The 18,189-nt window shown below is 40.7% G+C and overlaps 1 protein-coding gene across 1 annotated transcript in view; it reads left to right on the top strand.

Annotated features, from left to right (window-relative positions):
- HCN1 (hyperpolarization activated cyclic nucleotide gated potassium channel 1) overlaps window positions 1-15,507 on the top strand; it is a 313,114-nt gene extending 297,607 nt beyond the window's left edge. Inside the window, exons 7-8 of the mRNA XM_037145108.2 lie at window positions 6,276-6,440; window positions 9,603-15,507. Of these exons, the coding sequence (XP_037001003.2) occupies window positions 6,276-6,440; window positions 9,603-10,492 (1,055 nt within the window). The 3' untranslated portion in view covers window positions 10,493-15,507. The remainder of the gene's footprint in view (window positions 1-6,275; window positions 6,441-9,602) is intronic.
- The last annotated feature ends 2,682 nt before the right edge of the window (window positions 15,508-18,189 follow it).

Below are 18,189 nucleotides of genomic sequence, written 5' to 3' on the forward strand. Positions count from 1 at the left end.
TTTATTAGCCAACCGTAGATGGATATCCTTGTGTCTTAAGGCAAACGATTTGAAGGAGAACAGATCTACCTTCTGGAGAAAGAGGTTGAGTGACTTCACCATTCAGGGCACGATATGGGGGTGGGGGGGCTAGCACCACCCGCTGGGGTATCCCACGAGACCGCCTATCCTCAGACAGTACTCTACACACAATACCTTCCTTAAGGGCCTTGCCGTAACATTGTAGATCAAGACCAAACTTCTCATTTATGGAGAAACATTCGCTACGCCTCGTCAAACTGCCGTGATCCTGAGGCGGCTGTTCCTACAATTCATGAAAACCCTCCTCCCTAGCTCTCCTCTGAACCATGCTCGGGATGCTGCTTCACTGGGACCTCCTCCTCTTCCCGCCCCTCCTTTTTCCCTGGCGCTCCATCCCCACGGGCTAAGCCCTCTGACTTCCCCTCAGAGTCCGAGTAAGGCAGGCCCTTCATGCCACCAGAGGTGTACAGAACTGCTATGATGAATGACGTGTTATCCGGGTTCTAAGATTTTTATGAACATCAAAGTCACTAGCAGACAGTTTATCTTTAGAATTATTCTCAAGCTGTTTTATGTTATACTTGAATTTTTAATAAATTATATACTTGTTGAGGCAGAATTGATGTCTTTCATTTCTTTTGTATTCCTATATTTTCTTTGAAGGTGCTGGTTACAGGAAAATCATCCGTTGACTTAAACTGAAACTATCACTCAATTTCCATTTCTTTTTGCTACCTTTTCCCAATTTTTCTTAAGGAACCCTGGTCTAGACATATGTCTGGCAGCTACGAGACTTCATTTTCAAAAAGCGTCTCATTAGTATCCCCTACGAACAAGTTAGGAATGTGGACTCAGGCCCCACTGCAGACTAACTAAATCCTATCCCCCCCCCCTTTTTTTGGTCTTTTTTTAAGCAAGATACCCAAGTGAGTCTTGTGCATATTAAGTATGGAAAACCCTTCACTGAAGAATCAGTCTGTATCAGTTGACCATTAACTTTCACATTAAAGCCAAAGAAACATCTATTTCAATCTCAATTTATTATTCATGTGTGCATGTGCCTATGTGTGTGTGTATGTTTTCGCCAGAGAAAAAACTGGGAGGCAATTTCTTCTTTCATTCTCCTCCTCCTCTTCTTGCTAGAGTAGACTCACCTCAGAAATATCTAGTAAATATGTTTTCTATTTAGACTATTATTTTTGCTGTACTCATTTTGGGTAAACATAAGCAAAGCGATCAAGATATTATATCAGAAAAACACACTAGAAGTATTTAAGAGTTGAAATCATTTGATGAATTTTTAAAAGCTGGCTGCTTTTTAAAGGCATTTATAATTAAAGGTATTTGATTAACGTTTAAAGAGTTGAGTGTTGGTAGATTTAAAATCAAAAGTAAAGGTTTGTAGGGGTCTGGTGGATTTTTAAAGATGGATAGAAGCAGAAAAATTGAGTTTTTAGCCCACATAGCTTTGATGTTTTTGTTACAGCCGCATAACAGGTCCTCTTTAATCTTCTATTTGTCACATGACCAACACGGGGCTAGCAATGACTGTGTCCTACTCACTCAATAGATATTCTGAGAATAACTGGGATAGTCCATCGGGTGCTTTAACTTGCCAAGGACAAGCAATGTAAATATATAGTAGACACCAGTTTATAAATCATGTTGAGCCCTGGCTGGTGTAGCTCGGTGGATTGAGCGCGGGCCTGTGAACCAGACAATCGCGGTTCAATTCCCAGTCAGGGCACATGCCTGGGTTGCAGACCGGTTCTCTGCAGGCCAGTTCCCAGCAGGGGACGCACGAAAGGCAACCATACATTGATGTTTCTCTCCCTCTCTCCTTCCCTTCCCCTCTAAAGATAAATAAATAAAATCTTTAAAAAATAAAATAAAATAAAACACCAGAAATTTATTAAAAATAAATAAATAAATAGCTCAGGAGTTAAATAAATACATAAGTCATGTTGAGGAAAGCTGACTTTATGCAGACATCATTAAAATCATAGTGGAATTTTAAGACAGACATCCTAAGGAAGGGGAAGGGATGAGAGGTTAAGGTGTAGAAAATATAAATCTTAATGGAACATATACATATCCAATAATATAAAGTATTCATGTCATAAACCTGTTTATAATCTAGAAAAGATAAGAGCAATGTAATTTCTGGTAGATGGACCCAGACTTCTCACAAAGATATGATCACTTGGAATGTTGTATGCAAATGTGAGCACCTTGTTTTCTGAATAATGTTTCCATTCTGATATAAGTCACTCTACTGTTCATTGTCGATTGTTTCATTGACTCCTTTTTCCTTAAACCAAGTGATACTGTGGGACTACACCTGTGGCAGGTGCTAGATACTGCAGGTGGGATTGTTGCCCTTTCCATTAAAGACCTTACAGCTGAGAGTAGAGAAATACGGTAAAAACAAGTCCAATAAAGTGCTGTAAAGGCTGAAATGCAAGACAGGGAAGGTCACAAAGAGACACAAAGAGAAATTCTTCCCGGGTTACATAAGAAAGGATGTGCATGGGTGTGAAGCCATCGTACTTGAGACAAGTCCAGTGAATTGGTACGGTTGCTTTATGAACAAATTGTTTACAAGAGGGTGGAGGGAGTGAGAGAGGATATATATTTCACAAATTTGGAGGGTTACTTGATATATGAAGCATTACTTTTTTCTTGATTCTTAGCAGGTAAAGCCAAAGTCACAGGGAAAACACAGAGAGAAGGAATGTAAGGAATAAAAGAAGGGGACTCCTGGTTGAGGAGCGAGTGCCCACACTGTGCTGGGTTTCTACCGGGCGCTGGTTTGGTTCATCCTCATTACAACTTGGCTGATCCATCGCTTGTCTGAGGTGCCACCACCAGGCCAGTACTCAGAGCCCCAGTGACCACCCTCATCCTCTGTTTTAGGACAGATAAAGTGACCAAATATACAAGGAGAGTTAATGTGTGTCTGACAAGGCAGTAACTTTAGATGATCTTAATAATCTTAAATAACAGGACGGGCAGTAGGAGAGGACACTAATTTTGCACAAGTTTGACTGTGTCTATAGGAATTGAAATGATTGATTATATCTTTAGGAAAAAGTAAAAGATATGTTATTTTTTAGAATATGTCTCATGATATATAATCTGGGTACACATAATTATTCCTTTATATCTATATTTAAAAGTAAGTTATACACAATGTTTCAAAAAATTACAAAAATATAAAATATTTTAAAATATGTCAAATACTACAAAACTTACATCTATTTAATGTTTTATTCTACTTTAGTTTTTTTAGCTCTTTACTCAAATCCATTTGACACTTAACATGTTTCTTCTAGCCAAGCTTGTTACACAGATGTTCAGCCAGATGTTGCCATCTCCTGCACCATAAGAGATACTGCCTCACTGGCTCACTAGTACCAGTATGGATCACAAATGCAAATATAAAAAAGAAAACCTAACACTTATATTTCTTCTTGCACATTGTTATAAGACACTGGGCTAGAAACCTGAGTAATTTGGGGGAAATAAGTATTTCGACGTATGAGAGAGGTACTATTATTTCATGATATCAGGTATAAAAGAAGGAAGCAGTGTTGCCTAGGTTACTATGAGCAGTCGAAGTATAGATTTTCCCACAAATTCCAGAAACTCGGGTTCAATTCGTTACCTTACAAACATCTGCTGGAAGTTTATGATTAGCTCTGTGTTACTGCAGTGCCAACCTCTGTCTTAGAGGCCCAGGAAATGTTGTCCCAAAATTCTTAAGGCTACTTTCCCTGCTGTCTGAAATGACTATTCAAGTAGGTGGCAGTAATCTCAAGAGGAAGAAATGTCTAGAATCAGGGTAACTAATGTCAACAAAGACAGCACTGGATAGTTGATCTATCTCGTACCTTAAGAAACTAAGTATTCACACAGTGTGTTAGGCTGAATTTAGTCTCCTGGACACGTACCTTATGATGTTGAAACTGGAAACAGGTTTCTCAGGTGTCTGAGGTGAGGAGTCAGTTTCCTCCTGGGGAAGTGAGATAACTTACCCTGTAAAGGCAGTAACTTATCTTGTAAAGAAAAATAGGAGAACCCTACAGAATGAAAATTAACATGCAAAGCCTCATGACTTTCACATGTGATTATAATTTACCAATTTGTATCGAGATAAATTAACCTATTTCTATGTAACTTTGCATGAAGAATCTTAAAGTAGTGATCACAGCCCTGAGAGACTCCTAGTTGAGTTCTCAGAGAGTTAACAAGCGAGGACAAAGCAGAAGTATTGAAACAACCAACAGGATGTCCAAAGTATGCCGGGAGACTTTAAAACACTTGAATCTGTAGGCTGCGTTCGGCTTGTTCTCTGCAAGTTCAATTTCATTTTATTTTGTATTTTATTTTACTTTTTGGTGAAGTAATGTGAGCACCCACAAAAGCTACCTTCTTACCTGATGACTAAGGACTCATCTACATTAGAGAAAATAGTACCCAACCTTCTAGAAACTTCTCCCATCACAGACATTGCACAGAACCCTCGAAGACGTGCTTAGAGCAGGTACAGACAGCATTTGGCAGTTTGATTACGAAGGGAAGATACTCAGCAGGGCATCCAATATTTTATCACATGAAACTGAAGACTGGAACTTAGCAGGGGCTTTGGGTTTGTCCACCATCGTGGATGTACTCATAAACATTTAAAAATAACTGTCTCTGAGCTCAAAACGCAAAGTGGAATGGGCACAAAAATGTTACTGTAGGGTAGCTATCTTTAAAATGTCTTCAACCAGTGAGGTCAGAGGGCCAGTGTTTAGGAAACAATTACAAAATCCAGTGTAAGAGAAGAAAAGTAGTGGCGAACTAACATGCATATAATTTCTAAGAAGCCTAAAGGCTAGTGTGCAATACCGATGACTGAGTTGGTTTTGCTGTCTTCCTCCTTTACACACACACATACATGGGCCCACCACACACAGAGTGAATACGCAGAAGCTCACGCTCTCCATACCCCTAACACAGGACTCTTCACTCAGTAAGTGCATCTCCAAAACAGTGTGGAGAGAAAATTCTCACAGAAGCACCTGTTCCATTCTATGGACTCCAGAAATTAAGTTCCCAAAATCAAATCTCATCAATTTATAATCAGAAGGTTTACTTTTTAAAATTTCCAAATAGGTGGCATTTCTTAATTCTGTTCTTTACAGTGGAAACAAGGACTGTGGGGCTTTTTAAAGGAGAAGGGACTGTGCAAAGTGATTTTCACACTGACTAGTGGCTCTTTCTACTCTCAGGACTATATCTTCTGTCTTTGTTCTTTCTCACTGAGGAATTATGGAGGAGATGCTGAGAAATAATGGCTGAAGAGTGTTGTAATGGTAATGAACTCAGCCCTTTCTAACTTCTGAGAGGACTTGGTCAGTGTAAGGCCTTATTGAGCCTTTATTGTTTACATAGGTGATCGAGACTCATTCGGTACAATATTTGGTTCAATGATTTAATTCAAATTGGTTGTTTTGAAACTAAAATTTTAAATGATTTTTAATTTTCTTTTAAAAATGACAGTCCGCAAGAATTTTAATTCATAGGTTTTAGAAAATGAATGTATTGCTTTTATCATTTAGTTAGCTGGCGAATAAGAAAATCCAAATTTGCGAAGGTGCGCTTACCATGTATTGGGAATCCGAATGTTCAAAGAAGGATCCTCCTTAGAAGTTATTTACATAGAAAGCCCCTCTGTGCGCATGGGACAGAAACGTCCCGCCGGTCTCCCCGGGAGCGTGTGAACTGCCTAGGGCATGCCTGCGCCGCCCCCACACGGCGCTGCTTCTTCCCAGGATTTGTTCTCAGCCGGGTTCGGGCTCACTCTGGTTTCTTTTTGCAGGACACCATTCGCTTTCTGCCTGCCAGAATGCACAAAAACTTCCCTCTCAGCAACGTGGCTTCCTGTTTTCAACTCTATTGTGGATTTATTATTCCCTTTTCTGCAGCTATTTTGTCATTTCAAGGAAAATGGCCTGGACACCCGAGAATAGATAAATACGTTTCAGCCTTTCCTTGGAACCACGTGCTTCAGTTGTTTAAAAAAGAGGACTATTTTTAGATTGAGTATCGGCAATTGGATGCTTTTAATTGTCAAAAGGAATTCGCTGATAAAATAGTGACTGCTGTTAGCCATTGGTTTCTCACACCATGCGACTTTTTCATTTGTGGAGGCTTTAATGGCGTTTGAAAAAAAGCGACCAAACAAATCTTTCTTGCTTTTGCAGAGATCTGCCTGCTGACCAAGGGACGTCGCACCGCTAGTGTCCGAGCTGACACGTACTGTCGTCTGTATTCCCTTTCCGTGGACAATTTCAACGAGGTCCTGGAAGAGTACCCCATGATGAGACGAGCCTTTGAGACGGTGGCCATTGACCGACTAGATCGGATAGGTACTCTCTTTGGCTTTGTCTTCTTCGTGCACAATTTGGATTTAATCTAGGGGCCTGATACAGATTTGCAATCATCAGTCCCAGATGCTAGTTCATAGGCTGCTTGTTAATTAGCATAGAAGTAGCAATTAGCTGTAGCCCTATTTCTGGAAAGATCTGAGGCTCTATCTTTCTCTTCTAAGTGTTCTAGGTTTATTTACTCATGTCTATTTTCACTAGCTTCGCAATCTGATTTCCCCTGTGATGCCAAAACAATTTGAATCTTCAGGTAAAAAACAATAAAAATTCTATATAGCATTAAAATAGAACTAAAAATACTAATGTATGAGTCTACATTACAAACCATAGTTATCACAAGGATATTTTTTATTTTTAAGAATCAACTTTACATTTTATCCTTATATTAAGAATTGAAAATGTGTGTTAAATAGCTGTCTCAGTAGAAACTTCTTGAAATGTTTGTAATGCAGACTCAAGGAAAAAAAGCCTTGCTAGAAATGTCCTATGTAGATGCTTTACTTTGCAAACATCCATTTATTTTAATCTTCTCTGCTCTAAAATAAAAATGTGTACATTAGGCCTTGTTAGTTATACTAGTTCAAAGATTTGAATAATTTTCATAGTCAAATTAGATCAGATTAGCTTGCAGTTAGCTTTCCAAGATATGCTGGAGCATTGTGATGTGAGAATGTGGTATGCATTCATTTTCCACATCCAGATCCTCCTCCCTACCCTACCCTGCGCTGCCCCTCCTCTCTACTTAACCTGACTAACCTTCATATCCCAGTTTAGACCTCCCACTCCCTAATAGGCTGAGTACCCTCCATATGTTTTCCCACACCCCTGGGAAGTTCTTCCATCACAGCCTGCTTTCATTATTGTAATTGCACTGGAGATGCTAAGCTTTGTAAATGTAGAGATCGTGTCTAATTCATTATTACATTCACAGTACCTGGTACACAGTGAATATAATTGAAGAGAGGTAGGGAGGGATGGAGGAGTCAATGAACTCAGAGGAGATGGGGTTGGGATCACTTGAAAGTAGACAAAGAGGTATTTCAACTGCTTCACTCTTACGAAAGGTAAGGACCTATGATTGATGTTTTGATATGTGAGCTTTTCTTCTGCACGTTGCATCTTTCCTCCCATCTGTATTAGTGGGATAACAGACTGAATAAGGATTGGAAATTAGGTTAGGAGAAATACAGGTGGTACCCGGATATTACCATTTGGCTTAACACATGCATTAGGAATTCACATTAACAACTGAGACATTGAACATGACATAGTACCCTAGGAGGTATTGCTCATAAGATGAGTGAGTACTCCTCAAAGCATCTTTATTAATTTGAAAACAACTTCCTTCATTGTGGTGTGTGAATGTTCACGGAGAGCTAGAGACTAATTTCTGAGAACATGAATTGTTTTCCTAAATTAGCTCCACATCTTTAGAAAAAGCATGAAAATCAAGATATTTCTATAACAATACCTGTTTATGTGATGCAGTTTCATTATCTAATTTATTACAGTCAATTTTTATAAGACTGCATGAAATAGTTTGTATGATAGGCAATGGAATTGCTAGTAAGCATCAAACATTTTCATTTTTAATCCTTATAAAATTCTAACAGTGGATTAAAATTTATAGTATGTTTGTACAAAGTCACAGATACCTTTGTTATGAAATGTTGACAGTTTATTGATTTCAAAGAGATATTATTTTCAATTGTGTGGTCATTTATTATAAATGTATACTACAGTTAGTTAAGGGAACATGCTAAATAAGCATTTATATGCACCGCCAACTGAGAAGTGTTTATTCTTTGGGACAATTCTGCGAAGAGAGATAGGTAACTATCTATCCTGGCATTAATTTAAAATGATAGCAACTTGAAACTAACAGAATTTGAATATCAATTATACATCAATCTACAACCAGATCCAAAATAAGGTGGGATAAAAGTGATTGCTTTTCCCAATATCAAGTAAACTTTAGCATATACTTTCATTCAAAAAATACTTCTTGTCACTTTAGATTTTGGACTTAGTGATTTGGCAAGCTGATTCACTTTTTAGTTACCATGTTCACCTGGGTATTGTTTTATGACTGACGTCATCAAAAGTCACTGATTCTCATCCAGCTACTACTTATTCACATAGTTATTCTGCCAGAGAATGTCTGCCAATTGCAAACCGGTGCGGGGACAATGGCAGGAAGGAGAGGAACTGGTAACGGAGGTTCTGCAGTGAGCCCGGAGCCTTTCAGAAGGGAATATTACACAGGGTCCATCTGGCTGCATACAACCCCCTGGGGGGACGGGCGGTGACAGTGTCACAGCCTGCATGCACCCCGTATCTGGTGATTCTGACTTAAGTGGGAGAGTACAGATGGAAATCAGTATGTTTTAAAACTCCAGAGATGAGAAAAATATGCAGGTAGGGTAGAAAAACACCCATCAAAATCAAGGTCCTTTATTCCACCAACTTGCATGTGAGTGTCTGGGGATCTCAGTAACATGCATGTGGCTGAGCCGTGGGTGAGGCCAGGAGACTGCATTTCCTACAAGCATCCCCAGGACGCAGGTGCGCCCGTCCGTTGTCCGGGATGCATCTACGGTCATGTTCCCCGAGCTGGTACTTAGGAACCACGTTTTCTTGGGCATTGTTCTTACCCTGCCTTTGTCTCCTTTCTGGTACAATGGGATATAAACACACCTACTTCAAAGAGTAGAGGCGAATACAATAACCCTACCTACAGCCTCTTGTAGGGTGCCTGTCACTTCCTAAGAGTTCCATCCGTTTCTTGAAAAAGAAGCTTTCAACCTCCGTCTTCATGCCAGACCCATCCTGGTGCAAATGCCCTTTCTGCCCCCCTCTTCAGGGTAGCCCTCATGCCGAGTGTCTCCATTCCTTTCGCGGCATGGCTCTTTCCCCCTTAACAGACCTTTCTACCTGACTCACACGGAAAGTTAGATTTCCCAGAATGCCGAGGGAGCAGGAAGGGCAGGTGCACCGTTTCCACGTGGGTCTGCAGGTGAGTGCTGGGCTCTGGAACCTCCTCCACGGGGCACTGACGGACTTGCTTTCAGGAGCCACTGTCCCCAGAGTTGCCACCGGTCCCTCTGGGCGGGTTCTAAGTGCCTGTTTTTCTCTCGCTGACAGGAAAGAAAAATTCAATTCTTCTGCAAAAGTTCCAGAAGGATCTTAACACTGGTGTTTTCAACAACCAGGAGAACGAGATCCTGAAGCAGATCGTGAAACACGACCGGGAGATGGTGCAGGCCATCGCTCCCATCAGCTACCCGCAGATGACAGCCCTGAACTCCGCCTCCGCGGCGGCCACGCCCACCTCACGCGCCCGGACGCAGTCGCCGCCCGTGTACTCGGCGGGCAGCCTGCCGCACAGCAGCCTGCACTCGCCCAGCCCCAGCACGCAGACCCCGCCGCCGGCCGCGGTCCTCTCGCCCTGCTCCTACACCACCGCGGTCTGCAGCCCGCCGGTGCAGAGCCCGCTGGCCGCTCGGACTTTCCACTATGCCTCCCCGACCGCGTCCCAGGTGTCCCTGGTGCATCAGCAGCAGCAGCAGCAGCAGCAGCAGCTCCCGCAGCCCCAGCCCCCGCAGCCCCGTCCTCAGTCCCCGCAGCCTCAGACGCCCAGCAGCTCCACGCCTAAGGCCGACGTGCACAAGAGCACGCAGGCCCTGCACAACACCAGCCTGAGCCGGGAGGTCAGGCCCCTCTCCGCCTCGCAGCCCTCGCTGCCCCACGAGCTGTCCAGCCTCATTTCCAGACCTCAACCCACGGTGGGCGAGTCCCTAGCCTCCATCCCTCAGCCCGTGACGGCTGTCCACGGCGCGGGCCTGCAGGCAGCCGGCAGGGGCACTGTGCCCCAGAGAGTCACCCTGTTCCGACAGATGTCATCGGGAGCCATTCCTCCCAACCGGGGAGTCCCTCCTGCCCCCCCTCCACCAGCGGCCCCTCTTCAGAGAGAGTCCTCAGTCTTACACACAGACGCAGACGCGGAAAAGCCACGATTTGCTTCGAATTTATGATCCCTGCTGATCCTCGAAGCAGACTCTAATAAACTGAACGTGGTCTGAGATCTTATTTTATTCTATCTCCTAATACATCCCTATAGCCTACTATGAAGAGATATTTTAGACAGCTCTGGCCTACATGCAAAATGTAAAAAATATATATATGTATACATATACTATTAAATATATATCTAAAATCCCAAGAGAAGTTCAAAAGACTTGTTTAGCATTCAGTGTTACATGTCTTCCTTACTTTAAATCATTAAAAGGTTTTAAAAGTTGTAAGATTATTTATTTTTGATCTACCTTTACTTAATTCCTTTGATATATGTATTTTCTCGTTTTTACGAGGAGTTCTTGGATTCAACGCAAACAAAACTCTGATTTTAAAAAGGCAACTCAAGTGAGCACCAATCAAAACTTCTTTCTTCCACTAGCTGTGTCTCTGCGTCCAAATTGTTAATCGTTAATTCTGGAGGATGAAATAGTGCCCCCTTTTCTAGATCTAAATTCTATTTTGGTGCTTTCAATTTTGAATTAGGTTCAAAAACAATTATATATGCTTGGCCACAGTAGGAGACTAGCATTACCACCGTTACAAATATCTCTAACCTCAAACATTTTCATTGATCTTTCAGAAAGCTAGGACATACGTCTCTTTATGTGTTATTGGACTTTTACCAAGACTCAGTCAATGTTAATTGTAAATAACTTTTTCCACCCTGATAACAATAGCTACTCTGTGCTGTGTGAAGGTCAAAGTCATTGTCTAAGAATTTAGTTTTATTGCTTCACTTCAAAACTTAGAGTTTTAAATTTTACAAAACCTAATTGTGACGATTATTCAAATGTAATGCAATGGCTTGAAACCTACAATGTTATTTTAACCTGCAATGTTTTATGCAAAATTGTATGCTCGATTCTACAAATTGCTTGTATTACACCAAAAACCATTACTTTTCTTCCTTCTTTCCATAATCAAGCATCTGAAAATAGTCCCTGCATGCTTTTGGGAGAAAAAAAATAGGTTCAAAGCAGTCATTGTAGGGAAAGGCTTATAGCATTTCTCGTTTCTAGAAAAGTATAACAATTTCATTAATTGCCTATCTTAAAATCCCTATAAGGCTGACTTGGATCTCTGACTTAAGTCTAGAAGTGAGGTTTTCACTTTCATTTAATATTATTACTATTATTGTTATTATTGTTTAAATAATGATTTGTAAACCACAGCTTGATTTGGAGTTGCCAGTGTGTTCTGTCTTCACTGTAGTTGGAAGTTTACCATGGTGTTGATTTAAAGAAATAAACACAGCATCTTGTCTGTTTGAGAACACACATTTTGCTCTGTGTATATTGTAACTGAGTGGTTAGGACATCGTAAGGCCTGTGGTGATAATGTAGCCCTGAGACAGGGTTTGGCACTTTAAATGGGCTGAGAAAAGCATAGCAGTGGTGAAGGAAAGCAAGGTCGAACTGAATGTGATCACTGTTTGTGTGTTTATTTGTCTGTTTCCTTAACTCTTTCCATGATCTGGGAGCTTCTTCTTCTTCTGAAAGGAGTCCCTTAGTAATGATCTGTGCCTGATGCATCCCACGAATGTGGGGGGTGACTGGAACACAATTGGAAGATTCCTAATAACCGACTTCTGTAAATAACCCAAGTTGGGAGAAGGACCTGAAGTGGAGGTTTCGGTCTTTCTGGCACTGGCGATAGACTTACGAAGAACTTAAACAAGATCGCTCATGGCGTGGGGAGGGCCTCCCAGATAGACTTGAGGACAGAACCCCAAAGCAAAAGCAAAAACTCTAAAGTGGATCCATGCTGCCTGTTATGCCTTTTATGGGGAAAATATCACCTATAATACCAAAATGAGTTGTTATGTTTAATTTCTACCAGATCCCAGCTTGAGTGGATCAGCAGAGCTAGTCCGTGTGATGTCTTGGTGATCGTGTGGTAACACAGGAGGGCGTGTCAGGGATGATGGGGTAAGCAGGAGCTTGTTCAGTCTGCCTAGAACCTATGGGAAAACTGTAAGACCATTTACATATCAGTACAAAATCCTTTATTTTATTAAGAGATTGAGATTTAACTTCAATTTATTATGATCATGTATTGATCCTTTAAATTATTAAAGGTTTACATTTGATAGGACTAATGGGTTGGGTAGTGAAATATTTTTATATGATATATAAATTTTTGGTTTTTTATTTCAAGGACTATTGAGAAACATAAGCAGAATTGAATTGAATTGCATGGTCTTTCAGTCCAACCATAAAATTTGTATTCCTTTTGTAATAGAATGGTCAAAAAGCTATGGTTTATATGTTAAACTCATGAAGTGGTACAGGGTAAATCATATACATATATATGTATAATATATTCTTAGGTTAAGAAAAAATTGACTCACATTCCTGTAATATGAAAGTCAATTGCTAGTTGAAAAGTGACCTTTTTTCTCTGTACATAGCTAAACTCATGGGTATGGAGTTTTAATCTGTACAGAAAGAAATGTATTATTGAAGAGATTGGTCCTTCTGCTGCTGGGAAAATAGTAGACTAGCTTCTTACAACAATTGTATGATCAGGGATGAGTTAGAGAATTTCTTTTGTCTTTGCTCAAAGCCATACATATATAAATATATAAAGATTATTAATAAATTCAACAAAATTAAACTAAAATCATGAATATTTTATTTTATTAATATAATCAGTACAGATTTGACTCTGTCTTTCTATCTGAACATCATGAAGTTTCCAGGATGGCTCATACTTGATAATCATAAAATTAACTATAGATATTCCATATGTAACTGTGGAAAGACAGGAATTCAAATAGAACATGAGTTTCCCAATTAGTCCTGTGTTTTGTTCTATATAGTACAAGTTGAGGTTTTTAAAATTCTATTTCCTGTAATTCCTTAGCATATGGTTGTCCAATCTCAGACATTTCTGTGGTATCATTGAATACAAGGATGGGAAACAATTGCATGGCACATGCATGAACCGAAATCTGCTCGACCACCCAGTTCAGAACAGCCTGTAGGGCCTGCAGCGGGCTGAACTGAGTATTCTCAACCATGGTTTATCTCTACTTCGTAACAGCAAATCTCATTTGGGAGTTCACTAAAACTCATTGGAAGCCCTGTTTTCTTAATTCATAATCTAGTTTGTCATCACTGTTTGCAATCAAACAAAATGTGGGTCTTTCTTTTTACATGTGGCTCATGATTATCTCTGAAGGTCTCCTGGACGTGTTCATGAGCCTTTAGACATGTACAGCTTCCCAACTCAAACTCTTAACATGCTAAAGTTCTGTAATACTTACCTAGGAAGATCTAATAACTGTAAAGCTTTTCATAACCTGTTTTTATTAACACTTATGATTTGGGGTTCTTTCGCATAGTTCTTTTCAAGTGGATGATTATTTACTTGACATCACCTTCTGTCTTTCTGTCTGTGAAGAAATGCTATTTTTGGCCAGTCTAAAGTAATTCCTGCCCGTACCTCAGCAAAACATACTTCTCAAGGCACATGCTTCTTTGATGGAAGAAAAAGGCAAGGTTTCTTGCAAGAAGAGTTGTGACATTTCTAACCATGTTACAGCCTCCCCAAATTAGGAAGCATCCCCAGACTTATGTTACACAAAGAAACCAGGAACTTGGAAATTTTGAAAAGTGGTTTTATTTTCTTATTTTATATCGGAGAGCCAGAAAAATTAGGGAGATTAGCCACCAGACAAAACAAAGTCATGTCACATCTCAGTTCTTAAACACTTCTAATCTTATCTTTATACATCAACACAACTCAACACTTCTACCTCCTCACTGCACCAGGAACTGTTGTGGCGTCCACAGGAGCCATGGACCCTGGAATTCATAAGAAAGGTAACTTTGCTGACAACGCCTGTTGGAAAACAATTCAGGAACAGTGCATGTAAAAAGGGAACGTGACAGTGGAGGAGAGCAAATGGGTCTCTGAAAGGGCTTCCATATTCATTTAGACAGTGAAGAGCATCACAGTGCTAGTTCTGATGAACAAAGGGGACTCTGACACAGAAGAGTTTATGAAGATTCACCTTTAGAAAATGTGACCTAGAATTCGCTTTATTATGGAGGGGCTGGTTTTTTTGTCATCGCTTAGTATCCCATGCTCCTTACTTTCCTTCTGACATGTTCATAGATCCATCAGTCTCTAAAGATGTTTCTTATGGACCTTTTTTAACAATGTACTTAATAATCTCCTTGTTTGCTGTGACGAATCCTCTCAGATGATCCTGTAATTTTGCTTATAGTGGAGCTAAGAATGTGTGCCTGAAGCAAAGACATGCATTCCAAATGAAACCACAAATTTTTCATTAGTAGCGAATTAAAAAATGAGGTGGAATTGGTTTATAATGTCAATGGAAATGGAAAGATAAAGGAGGAAGCTGTAGGTTATAAACATTCATTTTCAACATACTAGAATTATAGGGAATGTTGGGAAGGAGGAAAGTTTTTGAAAAGCATCAAGACATTTTTAGAGCTAATCTTCCCTTTCTGACCTACACGATATTAACAATAGCACCAGTGTAAATCCTGGGCACTTCACTTAAAAAAAAAGTGACTATTTCGGAAAGGGGAAAATATAGATTCAACTAAGATTGTGAAAAGGCTGGAAAATATGGCCTATTCAGAAATAAGGAACAACCAGAGTCAGCTAGTCAAAGTAGAGTGAAGCAAACCTACCCACAGACAAAGAAGGCTCTGCAGGAGGGGAATCTGAGGGTGTTCAGGGCAGGCACAGAGCCAGGGGGCTTTTGCAGCTCCCAAAGCTCTCTGTACATGGGGCTGTCATTGTCCTTGTTTTCCAGAACCTAAAAAACGTCCAAACTCAACTACGACCATGTACACTCATGCCATCAAAGATATGTATCTTCTCATGTACTTGCAGTAGCAGAATTCTTTATGTAAAGAGTTTCCGCCAGCAGGTACCAATCCCTCTGGATTGTGAGTTTGTATGGAGAAAATAAAAATTAAAAAAATTTCTGATAGTATCGTGTACTAGTATTTATACATTAATTTTTATTATTTTACTATAAATACCTTCCTGTTAAGTCTCATTCATATAATATATAAGACATTATAGGTATTAATTTAAAGAGATGTTATTCCATCAATGATTCATTTCAGGAGAGTAATGGGGCTAGTGTAAAATATGATGTATCAGAAGAGGGCATTGAGCCTTAGCTGGTGTAGCTCAGTGGATTGAGTGCCGGCCTATGAACCAAAAAGTCACGAGTTTGATTCCCAGTCAGAGCACATGCCTGGGTTGTGGGCCAGGTCCCCAATAGGGGGCATGCAAGAGGCAACCACACATTAATATTTCTCTCCCTCTCTTTTTCCCTCTCTTCCTCTCTTTCTAAAAATAAATCAATAATTTTTTTTTTAAAGAGGGCATTGAAAGGGCCAAGAACCATTGTCCCGATGCCAGTGTGAACGGGGACCTGTGCTGCACTGTCATTGTCTCACTGCTGCAGTCACTCCAATGTTCATATTACAGTGCTTCTTATCACAGAAGGACTTGGCATTCGGGATAAGAAAAGTGCATAAGAAGAGGCAGCAGAGAGAAAAATGATCAAATTAACTTAAAAATGTTTCACTGGACTCTATTTCCTACAGGTTTCCCATCATCTGCTTCATAAAATTTGAAATGCAGGTAATTGAAAATGACCCAGGAGCCCTGACCGGTGTGGCTCGTTTGGTTGGCCATTGTCCCACAGAGTGAAAGGCCGCCAGCTCAGTCTTTGGTCAGGGCCCAAACAAGAGGCCACCAATGGATGTTTCTCTCTCACATCGATGTTTCTCTCCCTTTCCATCTCCCTACCATCCCCCTCTCTAAAAATAAATTTTAAAAAATGACCGAAGAGTAGAAGGAAGATGAGCCTTATTTTGCAATAATTCACCAATCAGCCTTGCAGATGGCCCAGTAACAGTAGCTGGTTCTTCAAGCAGCCAGAAGAGCCTCCTGGATGCTGATGTCTAGAGAGTGTCCACTGGTCCTTTTATCCATGACATTTCTCCTGGGGGGCTTGGAATTTATGCATTTATTCACTCCATGGTGTTTCATTTGTGTCTGTTATTTTTGTTATATGGATTACCTTAGAGGTTCAAGCTCACTAAGGCATTATCAGTTCTATGTATAATTTAGATGACCCATTAATTCATTAAATTCATTCTTCGAGCACCTATGGTGTGGAAATGTTCTAGCTGATGTAAATGTGGCTGTGAACACAAGGGAACAAGTGCCTTCCTGAAGCTTATATCCTAGAAAGAAATACATAATAAATAGATAGATGATAGATAGATGATAGATAGATAGATAGATAGATAGATAGATAGATAGATAGATAGATAGATAGATAAGATGGTGCAGAGGGTGAAAAAAATATCTTTGGAGGGAACCAATGGAGAGAAGGGAGTATCAAGAGTAAGAATTAGGGAGCATTTGCTCATTTAAGTAGCATGAGCAGGGAGGTCTTCAGTCAGTTGATCCTTAAACAATGACCAAGAAGTCTCGTGATCCCTGTCACATAGTGTGCTCCTGTGCCTCGCTGCTGAGAGTAGGTGAATGCACCTGCAGCATCAGTGTCACCTGCGAGGTGGCAGAAGTACAGCATCCTGAGCCCTACCCTGCACATTCTGGCAACAGTCACAGTTTTAACAAGATCCCTGAATAATTCACATGTAAATTGATTTTTGAGAAGTATGTGCAGTGCTAGTAAAGCACTAGGAAATGTCAATAAATTTTAAGGGCATTTTTAGGTAACTTTCAGGTGCAAGGACGCTTCTGGGGATGACAAGTCGATACTGGGCATCATGGCATGAATGCCAGAGAAGCAAAGCTGGATGCTTATGAAAGGCCGGGAAGACAGATTTTATTCAGATGACTCCAGGAAGGGGAGAGGACTCCGTGGGAAGTGAGCTCAACTCCACAGGAGAAAACATGTGGGAGGCATTTTAAAAGCTGGGGTATGCTAGAGAAAGATGCTAAGGGGGTTTGCTCAGAGTGATGAGGGAATATTGATTGGCACTTAGCTGATGGAGAAACCAAGCTTTTATCACCTTAGGACGGGAGGGAGCTGGTCTCCTACCCTTTCCCAGGAACTGGGAGGCCAGAGAGCTATCTCTGCAAGTGTGCATTTCAAAGAGGAGGAGATAATTCTGGATAGCGCAAGCTCTACATCTCAAAGGAGACAGAAAGAATCTATAACTGCAATTCTTAAACTAACTACCCTAGAGAAAGTATGATTGGAGGGGCAGAGGGAGCTGGATTTTATCATATTTTGGCTGGAACAAATAGTAAATTCTTTCCCCAATGTTACATTTTCTCAGGACAGGTTTTAGTAGGGCCTGGTGCCATTCCAAGGAGATGGGCTTTGGCAATAGAAGCCACTCTGGAGTTTGGTCAAGTCTCCTAGTGAGAGGTTAAGGGGCTGCTTTGTAGTCACTCAGGCTGAGAATTTAGAAGCTCTTGGGAAGAACTTGAAACTGATGACAAGCCACCAATTCATAACTTTACCTGGATCCATCCCTAGCCTTCCTCAGTCACCTGGATCCATCCCTAGCCTTCCTCAGTCACCTGGATCCATCCCTAGCCTTTTCCAGGCTGCCTCCTGGCGCTTGTTCATATGAAACAGAGGAGGAAATTAATTTGAGCTCTTTAGGTGTTACCA

Source organism: Artibeus jamaicensis, unplaced genomic scaffold (genome assembly GCF_021234435.1).
Source record: "Artibeus jamaicensis isolate MK-2021 breed Jamaican fruit bat unplaced genomic scaffold, CSHL_Jam_final scaffold_369, whole genome shotgun sequence".
NCBI lineage: Eukaryota > Metazoa > Chordata > Mammalia > Chiroptera > Phyllostomidae > Artibeus > Artibeus jamaicensis.